This window comes from Symphodus melops (assembly GCF_947650265.1).
Source record: "Symphodus melops genome assembly, chromosome: 4".
NCBI classification, from domain to species: Eukaryota; Metazoa; Chordata; class Actinopteri; order Labriformes; family Labridae; genus Symphodus; species Symphodus melops.
The window spans coordinates 14,325,435-14,344,923 of record NC_136694.1 but is presented as its reverse complement, the minus strand read 5'-3'; the positions used below and the strand labels follow the sequence as shown (position 1 = coordinate 14,344,923).

The following is a 19,489-nucleotide window of genomic DNA, read 5'->3' as shown; positions in this document are numbered from 1 at the left end:
GGCCAAGTGGAATTATGATAAAGTTAAATATATTGACTCAGTGATCATAATGTTCTAAACCGCCTCTTTGTTTGATCTGGCTTGTTCTTTTTAAGTCCATTGTCTGAATCAGGGAGAAACAATAAATTATGTTTTCCCTATTTTCTCCCCTTAAATTATTGTAGACATTAATGCATGAAATAATTAGACTTAAACCCACTAATAAATGTTAAGGGCATTTGCACTGGCAGCTTAAATGTGTCTTCCCCTCTTTCTTCTTCTTCTGCTCTGTAATGGAATCATTTGCTGCTTAAACAATATTACACTGTAACTTTTAATCCTTTTTGTTTAATGCCCTTTGAACTTCATCTGTGTCCACAGGAAATTGTAAGAAATGAAGTGTAACTTATTTAATAAACTTCTTTTAAAACAGATAATGTGATAAAACGTTCTTTTGTTTTTGTGACACTAACAGATATCAAAATCCAAACGATGTAGAAAGCATAACGTCAATGTCAGTACAGGGATTCATAATGACTTATTAAGATGAAAGGGTACATAGAATTAATATGGAGCATATGAAACTGTTCCAATTGGCAGATTATACAAAAACAAATATTTACCATAAATAAAGTCCTGCTTGACATTAAGCAGCATGAAACACAAAACAAGTCATAGGGGTCAAAGACCAAACACTTCTGTATGTACGTTGCACCAAAAGCCCGACTCAGTACTCGTTGGGAATGTCGAACACTTTCTTCATGGACAGGTCTTCAGGGCCGAAGGAGGCAGGCAGCAGTTCATTCACAGTCATCTTCACGTACGAACTGTCAGGTTTGGACAGGTACACGGACCAGTTTGGCCCAAACTGACAGAAGAAACCCCATTAAAGAAATACAGGAAGTAGTTAAGTACTTCAACAAATGTAGTCTGAGCAGCTGCTTTGTGTTCAAACTGAATTGTCCTCATGGAATTAACAGCTGTAGTAAACTTATCATACCTCTCTCATGAACTGCCTGCAGCCACCACATGGGGAGATGAACTGATCATTCAGGTCGCTACGGAGAAGACATGAAGGGGGGAACAAATAAAAGGGCTGCATTTCTGGAATCAGAATTTAGTTTTGTTTTTGTTTGTTTTTTTATCCAAGAAGGTTCACACATTTCATTACATCACATGTTTTGTTAGTTTATAGAGCTAATAGGAATAGACTAATGAATAGAAATTAAAATATCTTGCCATCACTAAGATGATTAAAATCACAGGTGTATCATGCTTACTGCTGCTTGACCAAGATTCATATCCAACCTATTCTCGTCTCACCTGTTGGTCAATATTTGAGCAAAAGTTTTACATAATCCGGACATGTGCCTTCTCTTATGTAATAGGTTACGCTTGATCAATTTGGTGACGTGCAAAAGGACTCGCAAGTACAGCACAGTAAGTTATGGTTTGGAAATACTGTAGAATGTGGGCTTGTGCAAGACAGGGAAGACTCCCATTTCATATTAAAGGTTTTTAATATCTGAAAAGGGGAAGTTACCTTGCAATTGCAATGGCTTTGAAGCTTCTGTAGCCCTCTGACACTGCCTTTGAGATGGCGTTTCTTTCAGCACACACGCCTAGGTTGTAACAGGCATTCTCCACATTGCAACCTGCAAGAAAAACATGTCATGAGCTATTTTGAGTTTCTTCAGCTAAAATTCAAAAAGAAAAATGAAGGGGAGGGAAATGACCTTTTCACCATTGAACTAGTTGTCTATTTACTTCTGTCCTGGTCAAATAGTTACTCAATGAGTCTTTGCTCTCAGGGCTGTTTGCCTCCCCCCCCCCCCCAGGGACACGTGATAGGTTAGGCTTTGCAGAGTCCAGCAATGGACATGGGAGCTGTTTTTTCCTGACTGTTGACAATGGTTTGACATCCCTGTCTGTGTAAGCAACACAGGCGACACAGGTACTGTAATAACAAAGGATGATCTTAGCCCATGGGAAAGTGAGCATTTGTTAATCGTCTTGAGAAATGTGATTACATTTTTTAAACCTCTTTGTGTGATAAAGAGTTAGCCCTGTAACGGTTTATTGATGAGCCTGTGAAAATACAACATGTTGCACTTTGCGTCTGTGTTAGTGTATCGGAATGAAGCTATGATCAAGTTTATGTTTAACATCTTCCTCAAATAAATGAATGCTGCTGAGGATTTACATGAATCCTCAGCAACATTCATGACCTAAGAATACATACATGACCTAAGAAATTAAAATATAAGACCTGACTCAAACACATTGTACAGTAATGTACATCTGACTTGTTCCCTGATTGTCAATGTTAACTTTTATCATGTATGTAGCTGTATATAGATTTTTAAAAACAATGAAATAAAGACAAGAGTTTAGTGTTTATATTTGTCAATAAAGATAGACAGAGTCTCAGTAAACTTGACTGTTTATCCTAACCCTTAGTTTGAAATATTTCAGGTAATAAAATAATTCAGAGACACATTTCATCTGTACTTTACCTGTAAACACACAGTTGTCGAGGGTCAGCAGAGCGGCTCCCACTCTGAACTTGCTATATGGACAGTAGGCTTGCTTCTTGGCCTCCTGAGACCGCTGGATCAGATCCTTCACTCCTACTTCAGCTCCTTCCTGGGACAAGTGTCTGGAGCTGTGCTCCTTAATATGCATCACATCCCCGCTGAACTTCACACACTCCATATTTTCAATTTGGGTCTTTGTCTGTATTTGTGTGTCAGTGAATGAGTCTCTTGTGGTGCTCTGCTTTAAATGTGAATAGGGCAGAGTGAAGGTGTGGGGGAGAGGGAGCAGTCATAGCCAATCACTCGCAGGGATGTCAACATGTTGTCATGTGGAAATGTGAGCAGCTCTGTTGTTGCAGCTTTCATTTTGTGCAGACATCATGATTATAGAGGAGCTTTAGAAAGCGTGCTGTAAGTCACCTGTCTGACAAGGTGTTTATCATAGTTATACAGATGAATTACAGACAATGTGATTTGGGAAAATACATTTTTATTGTCAAGTCCAGCTTCTCTTTGACCTCAAAGTCAGTCAAGGAATAGAGGCTTGTAGAGCAACAATGATAAATTGCTAAATCAATCGTAAATAAGAATATGTATAGTTTATATGAAAGCATTATATAAAAAGATAAAAAAGAAAACATTAAAACGTAAATTTAGGCTTTTAAGTCCATCAGGATCCATTTAAATCTCCACCAAAGTGGAGTCTAAGGAGAGAATTGTTCAGAGTCTCTTTTATTTGTTTGACTGGATAACACTGTCGATCCAGCTGAGGTAGTTCCTGACCTTGGTGTAGACACCGGGGAAGTGAGCAAAGGCACAGCCAATGCCCCATGACACAATACCCTCAAACTTACCGTCACAAACAAGAGGTCCTCCTGAGTCGCCCTGTGAATGAAAAAACACACAGCTAAAAGTTTGGTTATATGACACATTTTAATGTAAAATGAGGGCTGGACAGATCTGATTTCTTGTGTGTATTCACATCTTAGAATATTATTCGTATAAAAGGATTTGAAGCAGCAAAAATCCCAAATTCTTTAATGGCTGAATCGGGAGAGTATTAGCATTAAAATATCATTTTTCTCGTAGCTTTACAGAGCATCATTTTTTAATATAATTTTTAACATTGCTTAGGTTTTTCTGGCACTCAGGTCCGATCTCATTAACCAGTGTTTACTGAATAATATCTCTCTCATGTTCATGTCCAGCACATGTTCAAGTTTATGACTAGCTAATTTCAGCATTTGGTTTGAATTTTGATGCTGGGATAATTGGCCTTCTAAGAATATTGAACCATTGAAATACTGTTACAACCTCACTGTTGTAATGTCAACATGAAAGCCAAATAATTCTAACTTTTACATTTGACAATTTCCGTTTTACAGTTAAACATCAGCAGTGATTATCATTTTAAGACTCTCTTACACTTAAACTGTAACTTTTTGATTATCAGATCACATCTAGGTGCCTCACCTGACAGGCGTCTTTCCCTCCATTGACAGAGCCAGCACACACCATGTTCTGTGTGCTCCTGAAGTTGTAGTAGCGCCAGCAGGAGGGGAAGATGTATACATCCACAGACCTGAGAACAGGTGACAACATGTAGCTGTTGAGCATGGTCACACCCCAGCCGCTCACCGTGCATTGGGCGCTGTCATCCAAATACTGTGAGAATGAATCTGGCAGAGAGATTGGCTCCACCATGGCATTGATGACAGCTGGACGGTCCAACTAAACCACAGAGAAGGATCTTTCAGTCAGGCACATTATGTTCTATTAAAGTTATTGAATGACCACTCTGCTGTCTGGCCTAGTGATTGTATATGGCTTAAAAAACATTGAATGAAAGTGACCATAATAAAAGATACAAGATCAGTACATGTACATTACATTGAAGGTTTTTGTTAACTTGTGCTATAAAAGATGACAAGTTTGAAGGCTTTGTCAGTATTGTGTCAGTGTGTCATTGGCAGGTCAAGACTCGGCCAAGTGATTAAATGTTGGAAAGCTTATCTGTGTCATTCCACAATCATCTCTCACCTTCAGCAGCATAATGTCATTGTCAAATGTCCAGGCTTTGTACTGGTTGTGTCTAATGACCAAGGAAACATCGAACTCCTGCTCAAAGCCCTCCAACTTCCAAATGTTGTGCTGGCCCAGGACCACTTTGATCAGGTTAGCCCTAAAAGATCACAATAAAGGACCAGATTAGCAAAGTGAACATTGGTCAAATATAAATTACATACCTATTATATGGTCTCATTGTTTAACAAAGGCTTCTTCTAAGAATTGTTCTTTGACAAGTTTTTGACACAGACCTCGTGTCTCTGTGGGTGTTTAGTAAATCTACCCTTGAGAGTGCCTCAGGTGTAAACCGCAGTAACTTACGGTCTCCAGCAGTGGGCAGCAGACACCACCCACTGTGGGTGGACCAGGGTGCCTCCACAGAAGTGGTAGTTTCTGAACTTGAGGGAGGCCTGAAACTTTATGGAGTTGGGGGATACCTCTGAACCCCCAATGATTCTTTTCCCGTACACACCTACGATCAGAGGACAGTATTATGTTTTTTTTTATTGTTTTAAAAAATGCCTTGAACCATAAAACAAAATAATGTTGTGGCTTGTTGGTTAAATTGAGCTAGATGTTGATAAGATCAGTTGTGTTTCTAAGATAAAAAAAGACAGTAGCTGTGTAATGTGAATCTCAGATGCAATGGTGCCTCACCTGTTAGGTTTACAATAAGCAGGAGGAGCAGGGAGAGGTGATATACTGGAGCCAGAGTCATCTCAGAAGCTATGATCTCTCCTTTAACATTGAAAGGAAAGCTGTCAAATGTAATGATTTAAAAACATTATTTTCTTTTTTTAAAATATTGAAATTATCACCATTTATGAAAACATCATGTACTGCTAAATTTCATATTCAAAAGAATAACATTATTTTACAAAAGCATTCACTGACGTACAAATCAAGGTTTTCTTTCTTTTCCAGTAGGATAGATTTGCGCTGAGGCTTTATGTCTGATCACAAAGCAAGTGATTATTCATTGTCATTTACTTCCCTTTATTTTTCTTTATTTCTGACACAAATGTCCATATCAATTCATACAGGTACAGATATAATGCATTAAGATCCATCATTAAGAGGTTGTCCTCACCAGAAACTAATCTTATCCCATGTAGTCTGAATTGTTCACATTACATTTGCAGAGAGATATCATTTCTACAACTGAGATAATCTTTCTGGTTTAGATTACATTTATACATATAGTGTTTACATAAAGTGTGTATAAACAGGAAAAACATTGTTGTATTGCCTGGTTAAATAAATCACTGATTTACTTCCAATAGAAATAACTGATTCTCTGACGTTGGTGTTACAGCTTGTAAAAAATTCATAACCCTTCAAATCAATGCAATCAAACAAAATCATATTTTATTAAATTGCAACAATGCTCCCTCACCTTCGAGTCAAGTTGAAAAATGTTCAATTCCAGCATCCACACACACCCTCACACAATTAATTCACACCCAGACACACAGAATGCTGGAGAAATCTCCATCCTTTTATACTGAAACCATACCTGCTGCTCTCATTGTTCTCTTCTATTTTCCATCATACAGTATACCCAAGGAAAGCTGAGAGTGTGACCCAGAACAAAAAAAACAGTGGCCTTCGCTTTCACAATGCCTCTATGGTCTTTGTTGTCAAAGATTCAGTCTTTGTCTGATAGTCGAGACAAAGTCAAGAAAAATGATGGGAAGCCTTGGCAGACATGTGGTTGATGTATTCAGTAATGTTACAGAGGGCTGGACAAAAGATTGTTTGATGTCTGGCAATTAAACATTTATTTCAGATATCACCTTATATTCCTTTTATTCCCCACTTCATCTACTTATTGCATAAATGCCTTTATTTGAAATAAGTCTTAGTGTCAGCCATGCATTACATTTGTAGCAGCACTGTTATGTCACAACACGAGACAATCAAAGTAATGTTCAATCAATATCAAATGTGGCCTGTGAGAACTTGAGTTCCCAGCATGTTATTTTCCCATAGGGGTGTTTCAATTGTGACTTGCTTCCTTACAGTCTGCTTTCCCCAAGGTGCCGTTTCAACACATAGGTCGAAAGGTGATAGTCAGCTATATGCTCTGCTACAGGTGCAAAGCAGTGTTCACAAAAGAGGATGCCTTTGTGTGTGTGTGTGTGTGTGTGTGTGTGTGTGTGTGTGTGTGTGTGTGTGTGTGTGTGTGTGTGTGTGTGTGTGTGTGTGTGTGTGTGTGTGTGTGTGTGTGTGTGTGTGTGTGTGTGTGTGTGTGTGTGTGTAGTTGAGAGAGAAAGACAGAGATATAATAAGAGGGATACCTTTCACAGAACTGAACATGTGCTGAAATGTGATTTCCTCTGAGGAGGGAATGTGAACTAGTTAGAATCTAATCTTGATTCACAGTTGTAAACCGTTTTCCAAACAGTTTCTACTTGTTATTGTACCTTAGAAAGCTGGTTAGCGTAAGAAACAACAAGAATAATAAATAAGAATTAATAGTTTAGGAAAAATAAGGCTTAAGAAACAACTGGCTTTAAAAAAAGTTAGCACAGAAAACAGTTTGCTCAGCAAACCTGCTAGGATCCTGCTAACATGACGATATCCAGTTTAAATGGGGTTTATTTCACAAACTTAACACAGGCTACTGTATACAAACCTTACTTATACCTTACTCCAGCCTTGTTCCGCTAACATACACACAACCTCGAACAACCAAACACACACACACACTGCCTCTCTCTTTCTCACACACACACACACACGCACACACACACACACACACACACATAATGTGCATTGAATACTATCATAGGCACTTGGAGTAAGTGACAGGCTTATGAATAAATGAATGAATGAATCTTTATTGTCATTGTAACAGGTACAGGTACAAGTACAACGACCTCACAGATCACTGCTGTCAGTCTTACACATTCACTGACATTAGAGAGAACTCAGAAACTGCCCTAATAGTAGTTATCTTAACTAACACAACAGTTGACAAACATTATTTCTGATCGACAGTTTAGCCAGAGAAACAGTTTGTCTTATATTATCTTTAACCTGTAAAAGTAAGCAGCCATGTTTGTGATCTAAAGTCAACAAACCTATCTGAAATCAAAACCTTTGACGCTAAGATGAAAAACTGTTTAATTTTAGATTACAAGTTTGGGCTTGTGGGTACTTGCTTGCCCTAAAATTTTAGGTCTTATAGTAGCCTACTTCCTGTTGTAAACAACATGAGATTAGAACCCATTTCATTTAAATATTTTAAAGCAAAGAGTCTATATTGACCTCTCAAAATATTGAATTATTCCTTTAGAAAAATGACAATAGAGATAGCAGACTATGCTCATCACATCTACATAATTTATCCAGATCAGCCTACACAGTACAAAATTGTGGAAGATCAAACAAAAAGGTGAAAATGATGCCATTGCAGTTTAAAAAACAAGTTAAAAAGTGCTTTACAATTAAAACTTTGAAAAAATACACAAGTAGACAATTAGTAAAATAAATGTATAAAAACAAATAAACGGGTACATAATGACGTAAAATAAATTTGGCATATAAATCAATTTAAACAAAATGGTAAAGAAGTAAGCCTCGCAAACAGCCAACAGCGACAAAATATTTGTTTCATTTAAATCTCTAAAAAAGTTTAAAGAGTGAGTTTTAAAAAGTGGATACATAATTTCCCTTCCTGAGATCTTCAGGCAAGGAGTTTCAAAGCTGTGAGCCTCACACTGCAATGGCTCAGTCACTTTTTGTCACGTAAAAAGTGACAAAAAATGTCATGTAGTTTTGGGATTGCATGCAACAGCCAGACTCATAAAGAGTTATCACATCACAGATAAAGGCTGGAGCCCCGCTATTTAAAATTTGAAAAGATCAGTATGATTTCAAAATCAATTCTAAAACTCATATGTAGCCAGTGAGGAGGAGATGAGAGGACAGGTGTTGTATGTTCACTTCTCTTTCTACATTTAAAAAAAAGGGTTGGCAGCAGTGTTTTGAATGAACTGCAGTCTTTGCATATTATGCTTACTAATGCCTGAGTAAATTTCATTACAGTCCTTGAGCCTGGGAGAAATAAATGTATTGATTACTTTTCCAAGTTGGCAGAAGAAAGAAATGACTTGATTTCGGTTAATTGTCTCAGTTGAACAAAATAGTAATGCATAACCTGGTATAAAGACACTAAACAAATCTATCTTTGTGAAAGAGAGAGAAAAAATGTCTGCCTGTTGAAACAACAATTAATACTGACTGGCTTCAGTTACAAAAACAACTGATAAGATTTATTTGAAGGTGATTGTGAATGAAGACAGGTGTGTGTTGGTCCAGGAAATACCTGACAACAGGAGGCCACACAAAGCCGTCTCTCCTGCTCTACCGGGTGAAGCATCAATTATTCAGCTTGCTCTAAATGTGGGACACGAGGAGGTCAGGCAAGATTCTCCTCACATGCTGCAGAGGATGCTGACTCGCCAAAAGAGTAATGATGAAGAAGATGATAATATTAATGGTGATGATCAGTGTGGTAATAGAGAGTTATTATCTTTGCAGAAACAGATTCAGTCATGACTCATGGCTAATACACACACAAAGGAAAACTTGTGCGTAAAATACCCCTCAATACCTCAGCTCGAAACAAAGATGGACACACACATACACACAGACAAACACACATACACACCAACACAGAATGCTGTTGAAACATTTCAGCACGGATAAGCCTGGATGATGACACAGACAGAGCGTGCTGATACAGTATAGATGAACTTGTTCGGCACAGTACCCTGTGTTACCATAGCAACAGTGAAAAGCCCTCTCATCAAGTCAGGAGGGCCATGAGTGCTGGGATGGCAGAGAGAAAAGGAGGGGTGCTGGAAAGATTCTGAAGGTGAACTTTGTGGCTCCTTTTTCGTTTCAATCAATGCTTCATGTCATGGTCAAGGATTAAATCAAAAACTTTTTTTTTCTCAGAGGAAACTGGAGGATAAAGGTTGTTGTGAGTCCTAGTTTTTCCTGAAAGGAGGGGATGCCCAATGCTGGACAGACAGACAGGAGCTGAGGACTCTGGTCGTCTGAATGCATTTGTTTAGTATGGTGTAGAAGAGCGGCCTCTACAGCTATGAGGAGCTTGCTAGTGGGTTTATGTTGTGTGCTTCTGGACCTCACAACAGTCCAAAGTGAGTACAACTTTTCAACCTTCTCTTAAATGAACCTTAACATCTATACATGTATACATGTATATATACATGTATATATACACATATATGTATATGTATTTGTGTATTTGTGCGGTAAACATGAAGCATAGCTTAGCAAAAAGAATTTGAACGGAGGAAAAAATAACACCTGGTTCCTTCCATAGGTAACCAAATTAGTCTTTGCATGTTATATATCTTTATTCTTTAGTCATCATGAAACAAAAACTTACTTGAAATTAAACTAGTTTCCTGGCAACTTGTCTGGAAAATAACCCCCTCAAAAATGTGACTATAGTCATTTGTATGGATCTTTAGAACAAGACTTTAACAAGAAGCAAATAATGATTCTTGTCAAAATGTAAAGCTATTCCTAATACTTTCCAGCCATTATTATAACCATAACATGTACATACTTCCATGAGTGAATCTATACTGTTTCCACCACTTTTTCTCACCTGAGGCTATTATACAGTTGAGCTATTGCATAAGAGAGTCATAAAGAGACCCTCTCTTATGTTTCAGAGTCCATAGTGAGGTGGTGACACTCAAAGGTCAGGTTATATTGGATTACCTTCATTACATGGTGGCGTCCCAGGTGACAGGAAACCACTAATTGTTAGGCTGAGTCAATGGATTTGAAGGGGGGATTAAGAGGGCCTCACTCTTTTATGTATCCCTTTTGTTCACTGAAAGACATTTCATATTTTATGAGATGGACTTTTTAAGAGTCTGAAATTCATACCATGGGGAGCTTTTGAAACATTTTTTTTTCTACATAATGGGGAAAATGTTTGTTTTGTCCTCTCGATTATTGCTTTACCAGGCAATGGAACTGAATGGACTTTTCAGGTGAAAGACAAAAAACATCTTTAGGAATCTATAAAAGCATCTGCTTATGTTATTGTTTATACCCAGGCCGTGTACTCATGCAGGGCCGTATTGTAGGTGGACACATTGCTGCACCAAACTCCATCAGATACATTGTGTCACTGCAGAGCAGCAGGGGTCAACACTTCTGTGGTGGATCATTGGTTCACAGATACTGGGTGCTGACTGCAGCGCACTGTAACATTGGGTAAGAATAATCAAGTGTGTGGTCCTTCTTGCTGAAATTGTTGAGATCATTAATATCATGGTGTTGGGAAGGTTACATGATTTTAACATGAAGTGTGTACTGCATGCTAGCAGTGGGGTTCCAAAGATGAAATTGTTGTAGGGCTGGTCAGTCCCTAGTGTTTTAAGACTTAAAAGGTGCTCAGTGTATTATCTATCTATCTATCTATCTATCTATCTATCTATCTATCTATCTATCTATCTATCTATCTATCTATCTATCTATCTAATTCACAAAACATTTTGTGTGACTACTTCAAAATGGAGTTTGGATTTCCAAAACTATTCATTCATCAAGTTAACAGTAATAATGGTAGTTTAAAATGTCCCAAATGCATACAGATATCAATGTAGCATTTAGCTCAAAGCACCACTGTGTCTAACAGAGCAGCTACATAGAATGACTATCTTTGTCTTGTTCTACAACACTTTTTGTAGAGTCCTCACTTTTAAATAGTAGAAGGTTTGAGGACAGATCTGCCTCTTGACAATACTGATTTAAACAACTTTTGTTATAAATCCCTGACCAGACAGCTCAAACCATTTTTGTAACACTTGCACAGGCACTGATATTCCTCTGCTGTAGTGAACTATGTAGAAGTCAGTATGTAGTAGCTCACTTGGCATGATTTTATAGTGAGAGCAGATGGTTCAAGCAGATGCCTTAAAGCAAACATCCACTTCACTATGAGTAGCTAACCTCAAAATGATGCCACTTGATCATGATGCAGAGTATACAGTCTACAGGTCACTTGGAAGTCAAACAGAACACAGATGTGGTCGAGTCAGCTGACCTTGGCACAACATCGACTTGTGTGTGCAAGGGTAAAGTGTGATCTTGATGTGACCCAGGAAATTGGCCACAATTCTCTAATACTGTTCCAGCTCGGTCTGCACACAGTAAGCCATTGTTTCCTTATGTCTGCACGTGTTCACTCTGCGCTGTGACTTTGGCATCCTGTTGTGTGCTCATTTTGTCTCCTCTTTCTCCCTTTGGAAATATGATAAAACATTAAATGGTTTGGCTGTGATCTATACAGTTTTAGTGTATGATAAAAATGTGAAGTGAAACTAAATGTTGATTTCTTTTAGGGCAGAGCACATGATGATCGTTGCGGGCGACTACATTGTGAATTCCTTCGAGGGCACTGAGCAGTATGCTAAACCCCACAGGCTGGTCACTCATCCACTCTACAATGAGAGCACCAACAATGCTGACATCATGCTCATTAAGGTACTGCAGACTTCATCCCTATTGTTGTCATACCCAACAGTTTCATATGTTTACTTTGTTGATACATGCTGTTAATTCATTGTGCAAATATTCTGACCCTGAGCAGATTTGTAGAATTTGTGATTTTTGTAGCAGGACAGGTACCATACAGATGACCAAAAAACAAAATGTATAGAGGTGAGGGGGTCTAATTAGTTGGTTCATGAGATGCTGATATAGAGTAGAAAAGAATAGAACTTATGTCTACGATGTGGGAAATTGTCTTTGGTTTTCATTTTCTGGTGGGCAGTTGTGAAAGAGGGGATTAGATCTGTTAGCGATAACAAGAGTGTTGTACTATGTTTTTTCTTTGCATATTGCGACTCTGAAACTGTCCTTTGATTAGCAGTTGCGAGCTCCCATGGTCCTGAACCGATATGTGTCTCTGGCACCTCTGCCCAAGCAGGGGACAGGAGTGGTCGAAGGCTTGGTTTGTCGGGTGTCTGGGTGGGGCTACAACAACAACGCAGGTGGAGGCCTGGCCCCCTTTACCCTTAGAACTGTGACTGTACCGATTGTTTCGAGTGCAAGGTGTAACAGCAGCGAGTCATTTAACGGAAACATCACAGCAAACATGATCTGTGCTGGCTACAGGACTGGAGGAAAAGATGCATGCAAGGTTTGTACACCCACTGTCCAGTCTGACACCTTTTTTCCTCCAAAGTTATCATTTGATCTTTGCAAAGTGATTAAATTTAGAAATAATAAATGATCAAAGGAAGCAGCTCTGATTCTCAATGTGTGTATCAGATAGCACAGGGTTGTCTTCTTTTCATCAGCTTGTAACAATGCGATACAATAACAGTTTTGGGAAGCTCATCTCCCCATGTAGTTCATCATGTTAGTGTTGATTCAGCTATAAACTTTTATTAAGCACATGTGGCAGTCAACCCTCAGGAGTTCTGATAGTTACAACAGAGATCAAATAAGCCTGAAATAGCATCAGGACTGAAAACCTTGTTTTAAATTTAAAGTATTGTCATTTGTAGCCACTGCCAATATCGTATGATTTGAATGTTGTTTATATCAAGAAATAATCTTTTGCTCGAATATTTGGTGACAGAAGAACATAACATGTAATTTAACGTGTGATATACCAGTAGGCTACATTCTGCCTCAGGTAAAGAGCTGAATGACTAATTAAAATGTGCTATATTTAACCCTGCAGTAGGCAACTTTGTGGCAGGGAGAGCTTACAATTTAATAAATCCAACCAGTCTGTGATCTGTTCAAGACTGTTTCAGTTTTTGTTGACCATTTTTGTGTAGATTTTTTTTTTCATTCAAAAATGGCCCCAGAGATCCAAACCATGAACCACATTTCTATCAAATGTGTAACCTCTTACATTTGTGATTAAATCACATGCAAGCACATGTGACTCTAAGATGTAATGAATCCACATGAAAGTCAAAGTTGCTTTAACAGCATTTCTCTATTAAATAAGACAGCTGAAGAGGTAGGAGATATCAGGAGGATAGAGTGGGGGGTGACATATAGTGAAGAGCTGTGGTCACATTCATTCCCACAACCGCTGCAATGAGGACTAATATCTTCTGTACGTGGGGAAACTCGTCAAAACCGCTTTGATGATATTTGAACTTATCTTTAACATCAGGACTATTATTGAGTTTCAGCTTATTTGGAGAAATTAAATCCTTTTAGTTTGATTATACTGAAGTGGCTATGTCAAAGTCGAGTCTTGAGATTTAATTCAAAATTTACCATTCTACTCATTTTTGCCTGTTTCACAATAAAGGTTACCCAATGATGATAAAATGTCTGAGACATCAAAGTTGTAAACTATCATAAATAAGCATATATTAATGTATCTTGTAAGACCAGCACCAGAGAACACTAAACAATGATACAATTAACTATGAAAAACGTCTTTGTTTCATAAGGTTCATGTGACATGATAGCTGGTTCGGGTGTGGTCTCGTTCTTGCAGGGAGACTCTGGGGGGCCTCTGCTGTGTGGGGGGCGTGTCTATGGTGTTGTCTCCTGGGGCAACGGCTGTGGTAATGCTAAGTTTCCAGGAGTCTACACGGCAGTGTCCAAATTTCGCCGATGGATTGACCAAACCATCTACCGCTCGCACTATCGCTGTACCAGATACTGATGAAGAAGATAATAAAGATGGCATATACTTGTTTTGATGAAGGACTATTTTTCTAGTTTTCCAAACCCCTGCTATTCCGATAATGTTTAGTGTACCAATACAATAATGATGCATCTTGTTTTTTACATTCACCAGCAATAAATGTCCATCTCTGGCAGCTAGAGTCATTGTTGGACTTACTACAGAGGGTACTTTAAGCCGACTGTACCCTAAATATACATCCAGTAATGTAAAGCTATAACTTGTGATAAATATCCTACAGATATCCTGATTCAGAACATGCTTGGCACTGGGGAATTGGAGATTAAATATTGCACATGTATGCTTAGCTGAAGAGGACAAAGAAGTTAATTTAGTAATTTTATTTTCCAATTTTTCTCCTTAAAGGATTCTGAAAATGTGTTTCCCCCTTCACCTTCACATTGAAGTCCGACATAAACATTTTGTCTAAAAAAGTGTTTAAGTAAAATGCCATGCAACTCTGAATAATATGTCAGAAGAGATTGTTTTGATGGAAAAACAACACTTCCCTTTGTATGTCTGTTATTCAATAAAGGTGGGTTTGTGTAGGTTTAAAGAATTAATATAACAAATTGAGTTGACAATAATCACAGGCTGATAAACAATGTGTTAAACTGAGATTGAGATGTTCAGATATGAAAGGTGAGACTCTGATAAAATCACAGTTTCTGTGTGTCTGCAGGGAGGAGGTGTGTCATGACTGCACTGCCACTGTGAATAGTCAGCATTCTAAAGTTAATTCTGTGGCAGGATCACATTTCATGTCATTGTCTGTCTAATGGTATTTGGTAAAGTTCCTCTGAGAAAGGTTAGCTTGTGTCAAGATTTAATACCTCCTTCATCACTCACCGTGTTTCTCTTTTGTAAGATCTCGCTTTTGTTCCTGGAGAAGAGAGATTCCTGTAAACAGTATGTTGTGATGGGCGGTAACCACAAAGATAATTTGTTTCAATAAAAACAACCCCAGGGGGGCTTCATTTAACAGAGTAAACATGTGGTCCATCTGTGGTCAGGTAACTTTATTCTTTTGATAACTGAACACCGAAATGTTCTCAAACTGGGGCCTTAGATGTGAGGACAGGGATGATTTGTTTAGTATGAATCATCATTGTGTCTACTATGAATCTGTCTAGTATGACTCATTATTAAATAAATGAAAGTATAGAGTGGAATATGCATCATTTAACCTGGAGGATCACCATATCTGGAGCAATGATAGATAATTTAAAAAAAGCTTTTCCATATAACACAATAAATATCCAGGCGATTCAATAACAAAGTCTCAGATCCGGAGAAGATCACTGAAACTTTCAGTTCCATTCCAACTGTGTAAATGGCCCTCTGGAAATTACAGTGCAAAAACAGCATAGGCCCCCAGCACTGACGCTGGAAGCGCCATGGGGCCAAAAGTCACATCTCAGCCTATGAAAACACTGCCATCCTACGGTGAGGTCACACCCTTTGGACACATAACATGCTCACAATCCTTTCGACCAAACGCATGTGCAAACATGCCAAATTGTAAAACAAGTTGAAACATTTGACGTCTCTAAAGCGTCGAGTGGTGGTGCGTAAACTGCGTCTTTCCCCCCAAATGCCCTGTCTCAGCCCACATCAGCGTGCCATGTTTGATCAGCCTATAGAATCGCCACTGTTTGATTGCATCTAGATCCCGGAGAGTGGAGCGTTATCACCACCACAGTCGACTATAACTGGAAGCTTCTCTAGGCTGCGCCAGAAAACCCCCGTGTAGCTCCCTTTGCCAGGTCTCCCCGGAATCCGTGTTTTGCATCGTTCCTCAATTTGCATTTCTTCCTCAGATTTTCCGTGCGACGGGTTCAGCCGCTCGAAACCAGCAAGCGCTCCACGACTCTGTTGTACGTGCGCCTCCATTTCCGAAGCAATACGCACGGAGACAGAGGAAACTCTCTGGATATATATTTTTAAAGATAATGTTGCCGAAGCTACACGAGCGAGGAAATTGAATACATTTTCATTTAGTTTGATTTCTGTCGCGTACCTACGGAGACAGACACGTGTCTTCGGGGTAAACAGAAAGGGCTAGATCGTGTCAGCGGATAGCATTGTGTTCTTTTTTTTCGCCCTCCTCTGTTGTTTGTTGTAGACGGCCGAGTTCAAGCTTGGTGACTCGCTCGACATTTCACTTCGTGCGCTTTTAGTGATAAAGACGCATTTGGAAATGTCGGAAGTGCTACCTTTCAACGAAGAAAAAATGAGTCATTATGGAAATGAGGGCGACGAGGGACACCTTTCCTTTACCTGTCGTCTCCAAGACACCAACAACTTCTTCAATGGCTCACAGAATAAACGTCCGCCCAAACTTGGGCAAATAGGCAGGAGCAAACGGGGTAATTATCGAATTAACCTTTTTATTTCTTCGCATGGTGATGTGTTGAATGCGCACATTGGATACCACCTTAATTAAGGATGTCTGCGGAGCCAGATAGGCTGCACCTTTGCCTGGACACGGTCCTTTGCAGAGCCTCTGTGATCTGTTTGCATGTGTGTGTGGGGGATGTATTAGTTTTTAAATATTCTATTCGCATTGCAACACAACTTGTATGCGCAGTGCGTGCTGTTAAACGCTTTCTGAATGCTGCTCAACAGTGTCACCTCTTCATTGAATTGTTGGAATGTATATGCTGTATTATCATATCTTTCTTTGCATGGTGAATTCATGCTATTTTAGCTTTTAATTTGCATTCTTTGAAAATGTCAGCCTCACTTGTGGTCGCACATACATGCACACACAGTAGAGCACAGACACAACATAGGCAAACAGGCAGACCTGCCTCTGTAGCTGCAAGGCAAGAAGACATGCAGAAATAAAAAAATAAACGTTCTGAATGTTAATTACTCTCTCGCACACATGCAGACAGAGGATCATGCTCATGTTTATGTCTCTTTCCCCATGCTTTTACTCTCTCATGCATGCACCCATCGCCTCTACTCAGACAGCGCAGTGCTAATGGTTTAGGGCTTTCATGCCCTGCTGTCAGTCGATGGTGAATTTTAAAGACGCCATACCAAGAAGAGCTCCCCCCCCCCTTTAACTGTCTCTCTCCCCTTGTCATCCACAGTTGTGATTGAGGATGAGAATGGCGACGACGAAGCACTGAAAAATGGGACAGAGAAGACCCCGGCCGATGCTTAGAGAGTTCGGCTCTCAGACGACCCCCAAAAGACTCTATTGAAATTTTGTATGGCGATATTTACCAGTTTTAATCCAAAGACACTGTATATAAGCACTTTCTCTCTCATGTGGCAGCAAGCAGCACTTCCACGCCCTCCTCTCCCAGTCAGTCATGGCCATCCAGATGACACACGCTGGCAGGGGTGGGAGATGGCAGCAAGAGGAGACCCCCCCCCCCCCCCCCCCAGGTGGACCCCCTCCCACACACACACAGACACATACACTCACGCAAACACAACTCTGATTTCAGGGTTGTTCGCCATATGTCCAAACGCAAGATACGACCGGTGGGGGGGGGGGGGGTCAAGGTGAAGAAAGGAGGAGGTGATGCTGTTGAAATGCAGAAATCAGGGACAGGAAACACAAATAAATCTGATATAAAACTAAAGCACATACTTCTCTCCTATATCTTATCAATCAAAACCGATGGTACCATTCTATCTGCTCTTCATTTTTGATCGAGGGCAAATGAATATCTGAGTTTGTAAATATGGAAAAGGTAGCCCATATTTTCTTGCACAAAGTGGGAGGCTGTAAATTGTTCTGTGTTGATGACTTTATTTATTGATCTTTTGGAATATGCTTTCTGCTGTGACTAAAGGCTTGAGGAAGTGTTTTGTTTTCGTATGTTGAGAAACAAGGGAGTGAATGAGAGTGATATTATTTTATCTTAATGATTCGCGATGTTGTCCGAGTGTTTTTTGTTACTATACTTTGCAGCTTACAAGTCTTATATACCGTGTACCTCCCACCTGTTTGTACGCTTCCCAGGCTTTCACCTGGATTGGTTGATACTGTAACCTGACTGTACACACCCTATTGATAAACTATTTATATTGCATTGTGCATTATCGTGTGTGCCAAATCTCATGAGGGGATATACTGTAACCGGACAAATTGTTCTTTAATTTTGTGCTTTCTACATTTCCTCTTACAATACTCGTTTTGTTGGGTTGCCAATTTTTAGGGCTCTTTCTTAAAAACACTGATTACCAACTCATGCATGGCAAAATATTGAAATCATGCATGCACGGCAGAAGTTCTGAAACTCTTGTGTATTCTTGAAGCACCTCGTATACAGCTTTGAATGACGAACCTCAAGAAACAGTCTTAACTCTGCATTGTACTGTACGATTCACACTGATTTGTACAGTGGTCAAATATCTTGTAATAAAGATTATGACAAAGTACTCTTTACTGTTTAGTATTGATTGTGGTTTACAGTAAGGAATGCCGTACCTGATGTTGCTTTTTTTGTTTGAAATTGTTTAAAACTGTAGCAAAAGCACAGAAGTATAGTTTTGTATGAGATAGATAATGGCATATAGCAGACTGACTTTTGGATATGTTCCTTGTACAGTTTTCTTTTGTTGTTATTGGATTAACTATCTGTCTGCCAAGGAAGGTCAAGTCAGCATTTTCCACTGTTTGGAAAAGTAGCATCCCAGTCCTTGGAAAGATCAGAAATAGAGGGTGATAGAGATGGAGAAAAGAAGACAAGCATATAATTCTTTGAAGAATCTGAAATCCACATTTTGTCCTGAGAGGATTGGACAACCGCACAACAGACTACAATCTTGTGAAGTGCTACAGTATTGCAAATGATTCTGTGGGGGGAAAATGTACACCACTGCTTCCCAATGCAATAAATGTCTGTTTGCATCTAAAATCTCAGCTCCTCTCTTTTATCAAGTCCTCCCTTTTTTTTGATTCTCTGAGATGTAAACAGTGCAGTGCAACTGATGCATGAGAAACACTGATGAGACGTGACATTTCCAACTCTGCTGTGGTAACTAAATGATTCATGTCGTGTGACGATTCTCTGTCTGCATACAGCGTCCTAAACCCCTGACTGTTGGGAACACATGCATGCAGAAAACGCACAACGCCACACTCCAAGAAGCCCACATGTCCGTTTCAGCTCCAACTGCAGGCAAGAGGCAAGACTAGCGTTGCCTGTATCTCTACCTG

General features: G+C 39.3%; 4 protein-coding genes across 5 annotated transcripts; 2 read left to right on the top strand and 2 right to left on the bottom strand.

The window, feature by feature from the left end:
• Nucleotides 1-299: 299 nt before the first annotated feature.
• cdab (cytidine deaminase b) lies at nt 300-2,712 on the bottom strand. The gene is made up of 4 exons (XM_079340719.1): nt 2,496-2,712; nt 1,523-1,634; nt 980-1,037; nt 300-847 (listed from the first exon to the last, which is right to left on the bottom strand). The coding sequence occupies exons 1-4, from the start codon at nt 2,692-2,694 to the stop codon at nt 707-709; spliced, it is 510 nt and encodes a 169-aa protein (XP_079196845.1). The 5' UTR covers nt 2,695-2,712; the 3' UTR covers nt 300-706.
• Nucleotides 2,713-3,248: 536 nt separating this feature from the next.
• On the bottom strand, nt 3,249-6,037 carry LOC306823081 (trypsin-3-like; the record flags this gene model as incomplete). The annotated part of the gene is made up of 6 exons (XM_079342446.1): nt 5,980-6,037; nt 5,241-5,321; nt 4,905-5,055; nt 4,557-4,698; nt 3,990-4,247; nt 3,249-3,401 (listed from the first exon to the last, which is right to left on the bottom strand). Exons 2-6 carry the CDS (start codon nt 5,299-5,301, stop codon nt 3,249-3,251), a joined length of 765 nt encoding a protein of 254 aa, XP_079198572.1. The 5' UTR covers nt 5,302-5,321; nt 5,980-6,037.
• A 3,353-nt stretch (nt 6,038-9,390) lies between these two features.
• LOC306822021 (trypsin) lies at nt 9,391-14,687 on the top strand. Of its 2 annotated transcripts, none has more exons than XM_079340718.1 (6): nt 9,391-9,468; nt 9,552-9,757; nt 10,694-10,853; nt 11,984-12,125; nt 12,514-12,783; nt 14,113-14,687. In XM_079340718.1, exons 2-6 carry the CDS (start codon nt 9,700-9,702, stop codon nt 14,281-14,283), a joined length of 801 nt encoding a protein of 266 aa, XP_079196844.1. In that variant the 5' UTR covers nt 9,391-9,468; nt 9,552-9,699; the 3' UTR covers nt 14,284-14,687. The 2 variants fall into 2 exon arrangements, with proteins under 2 accessions (XP_079196844.1, XP_079196843.1); XM_079340717.1 differs by having other exon boundaries at nt 12,511-12,783.
• Nucleotides 14,688-15,914: 1,227 nt separating this feature from the next.
• camk2n1a (calcium/calmodulin dependent protein kinase II inhibitor 1a) lies at nt 15,915-19,018 on the top strand. Its single transcript, XM_079341783.1, has 2 exons — nt 15,915-16,673; nt 17,406-19,018. Exons 1-2 carry the CDS (start codon nt 16,505-16,507, stop codon nt 17,477-17,479), a joined length of 243 nt encoding a protein of 80 aa, XP_079197909.1. The 5' UTR covers nt 15,915-16,504; the 3' UTR covers nt 17,480-19,018.
• The last annotated feature ends 471 nt before the right edge of the window (nt 19,019-19,489 follow it).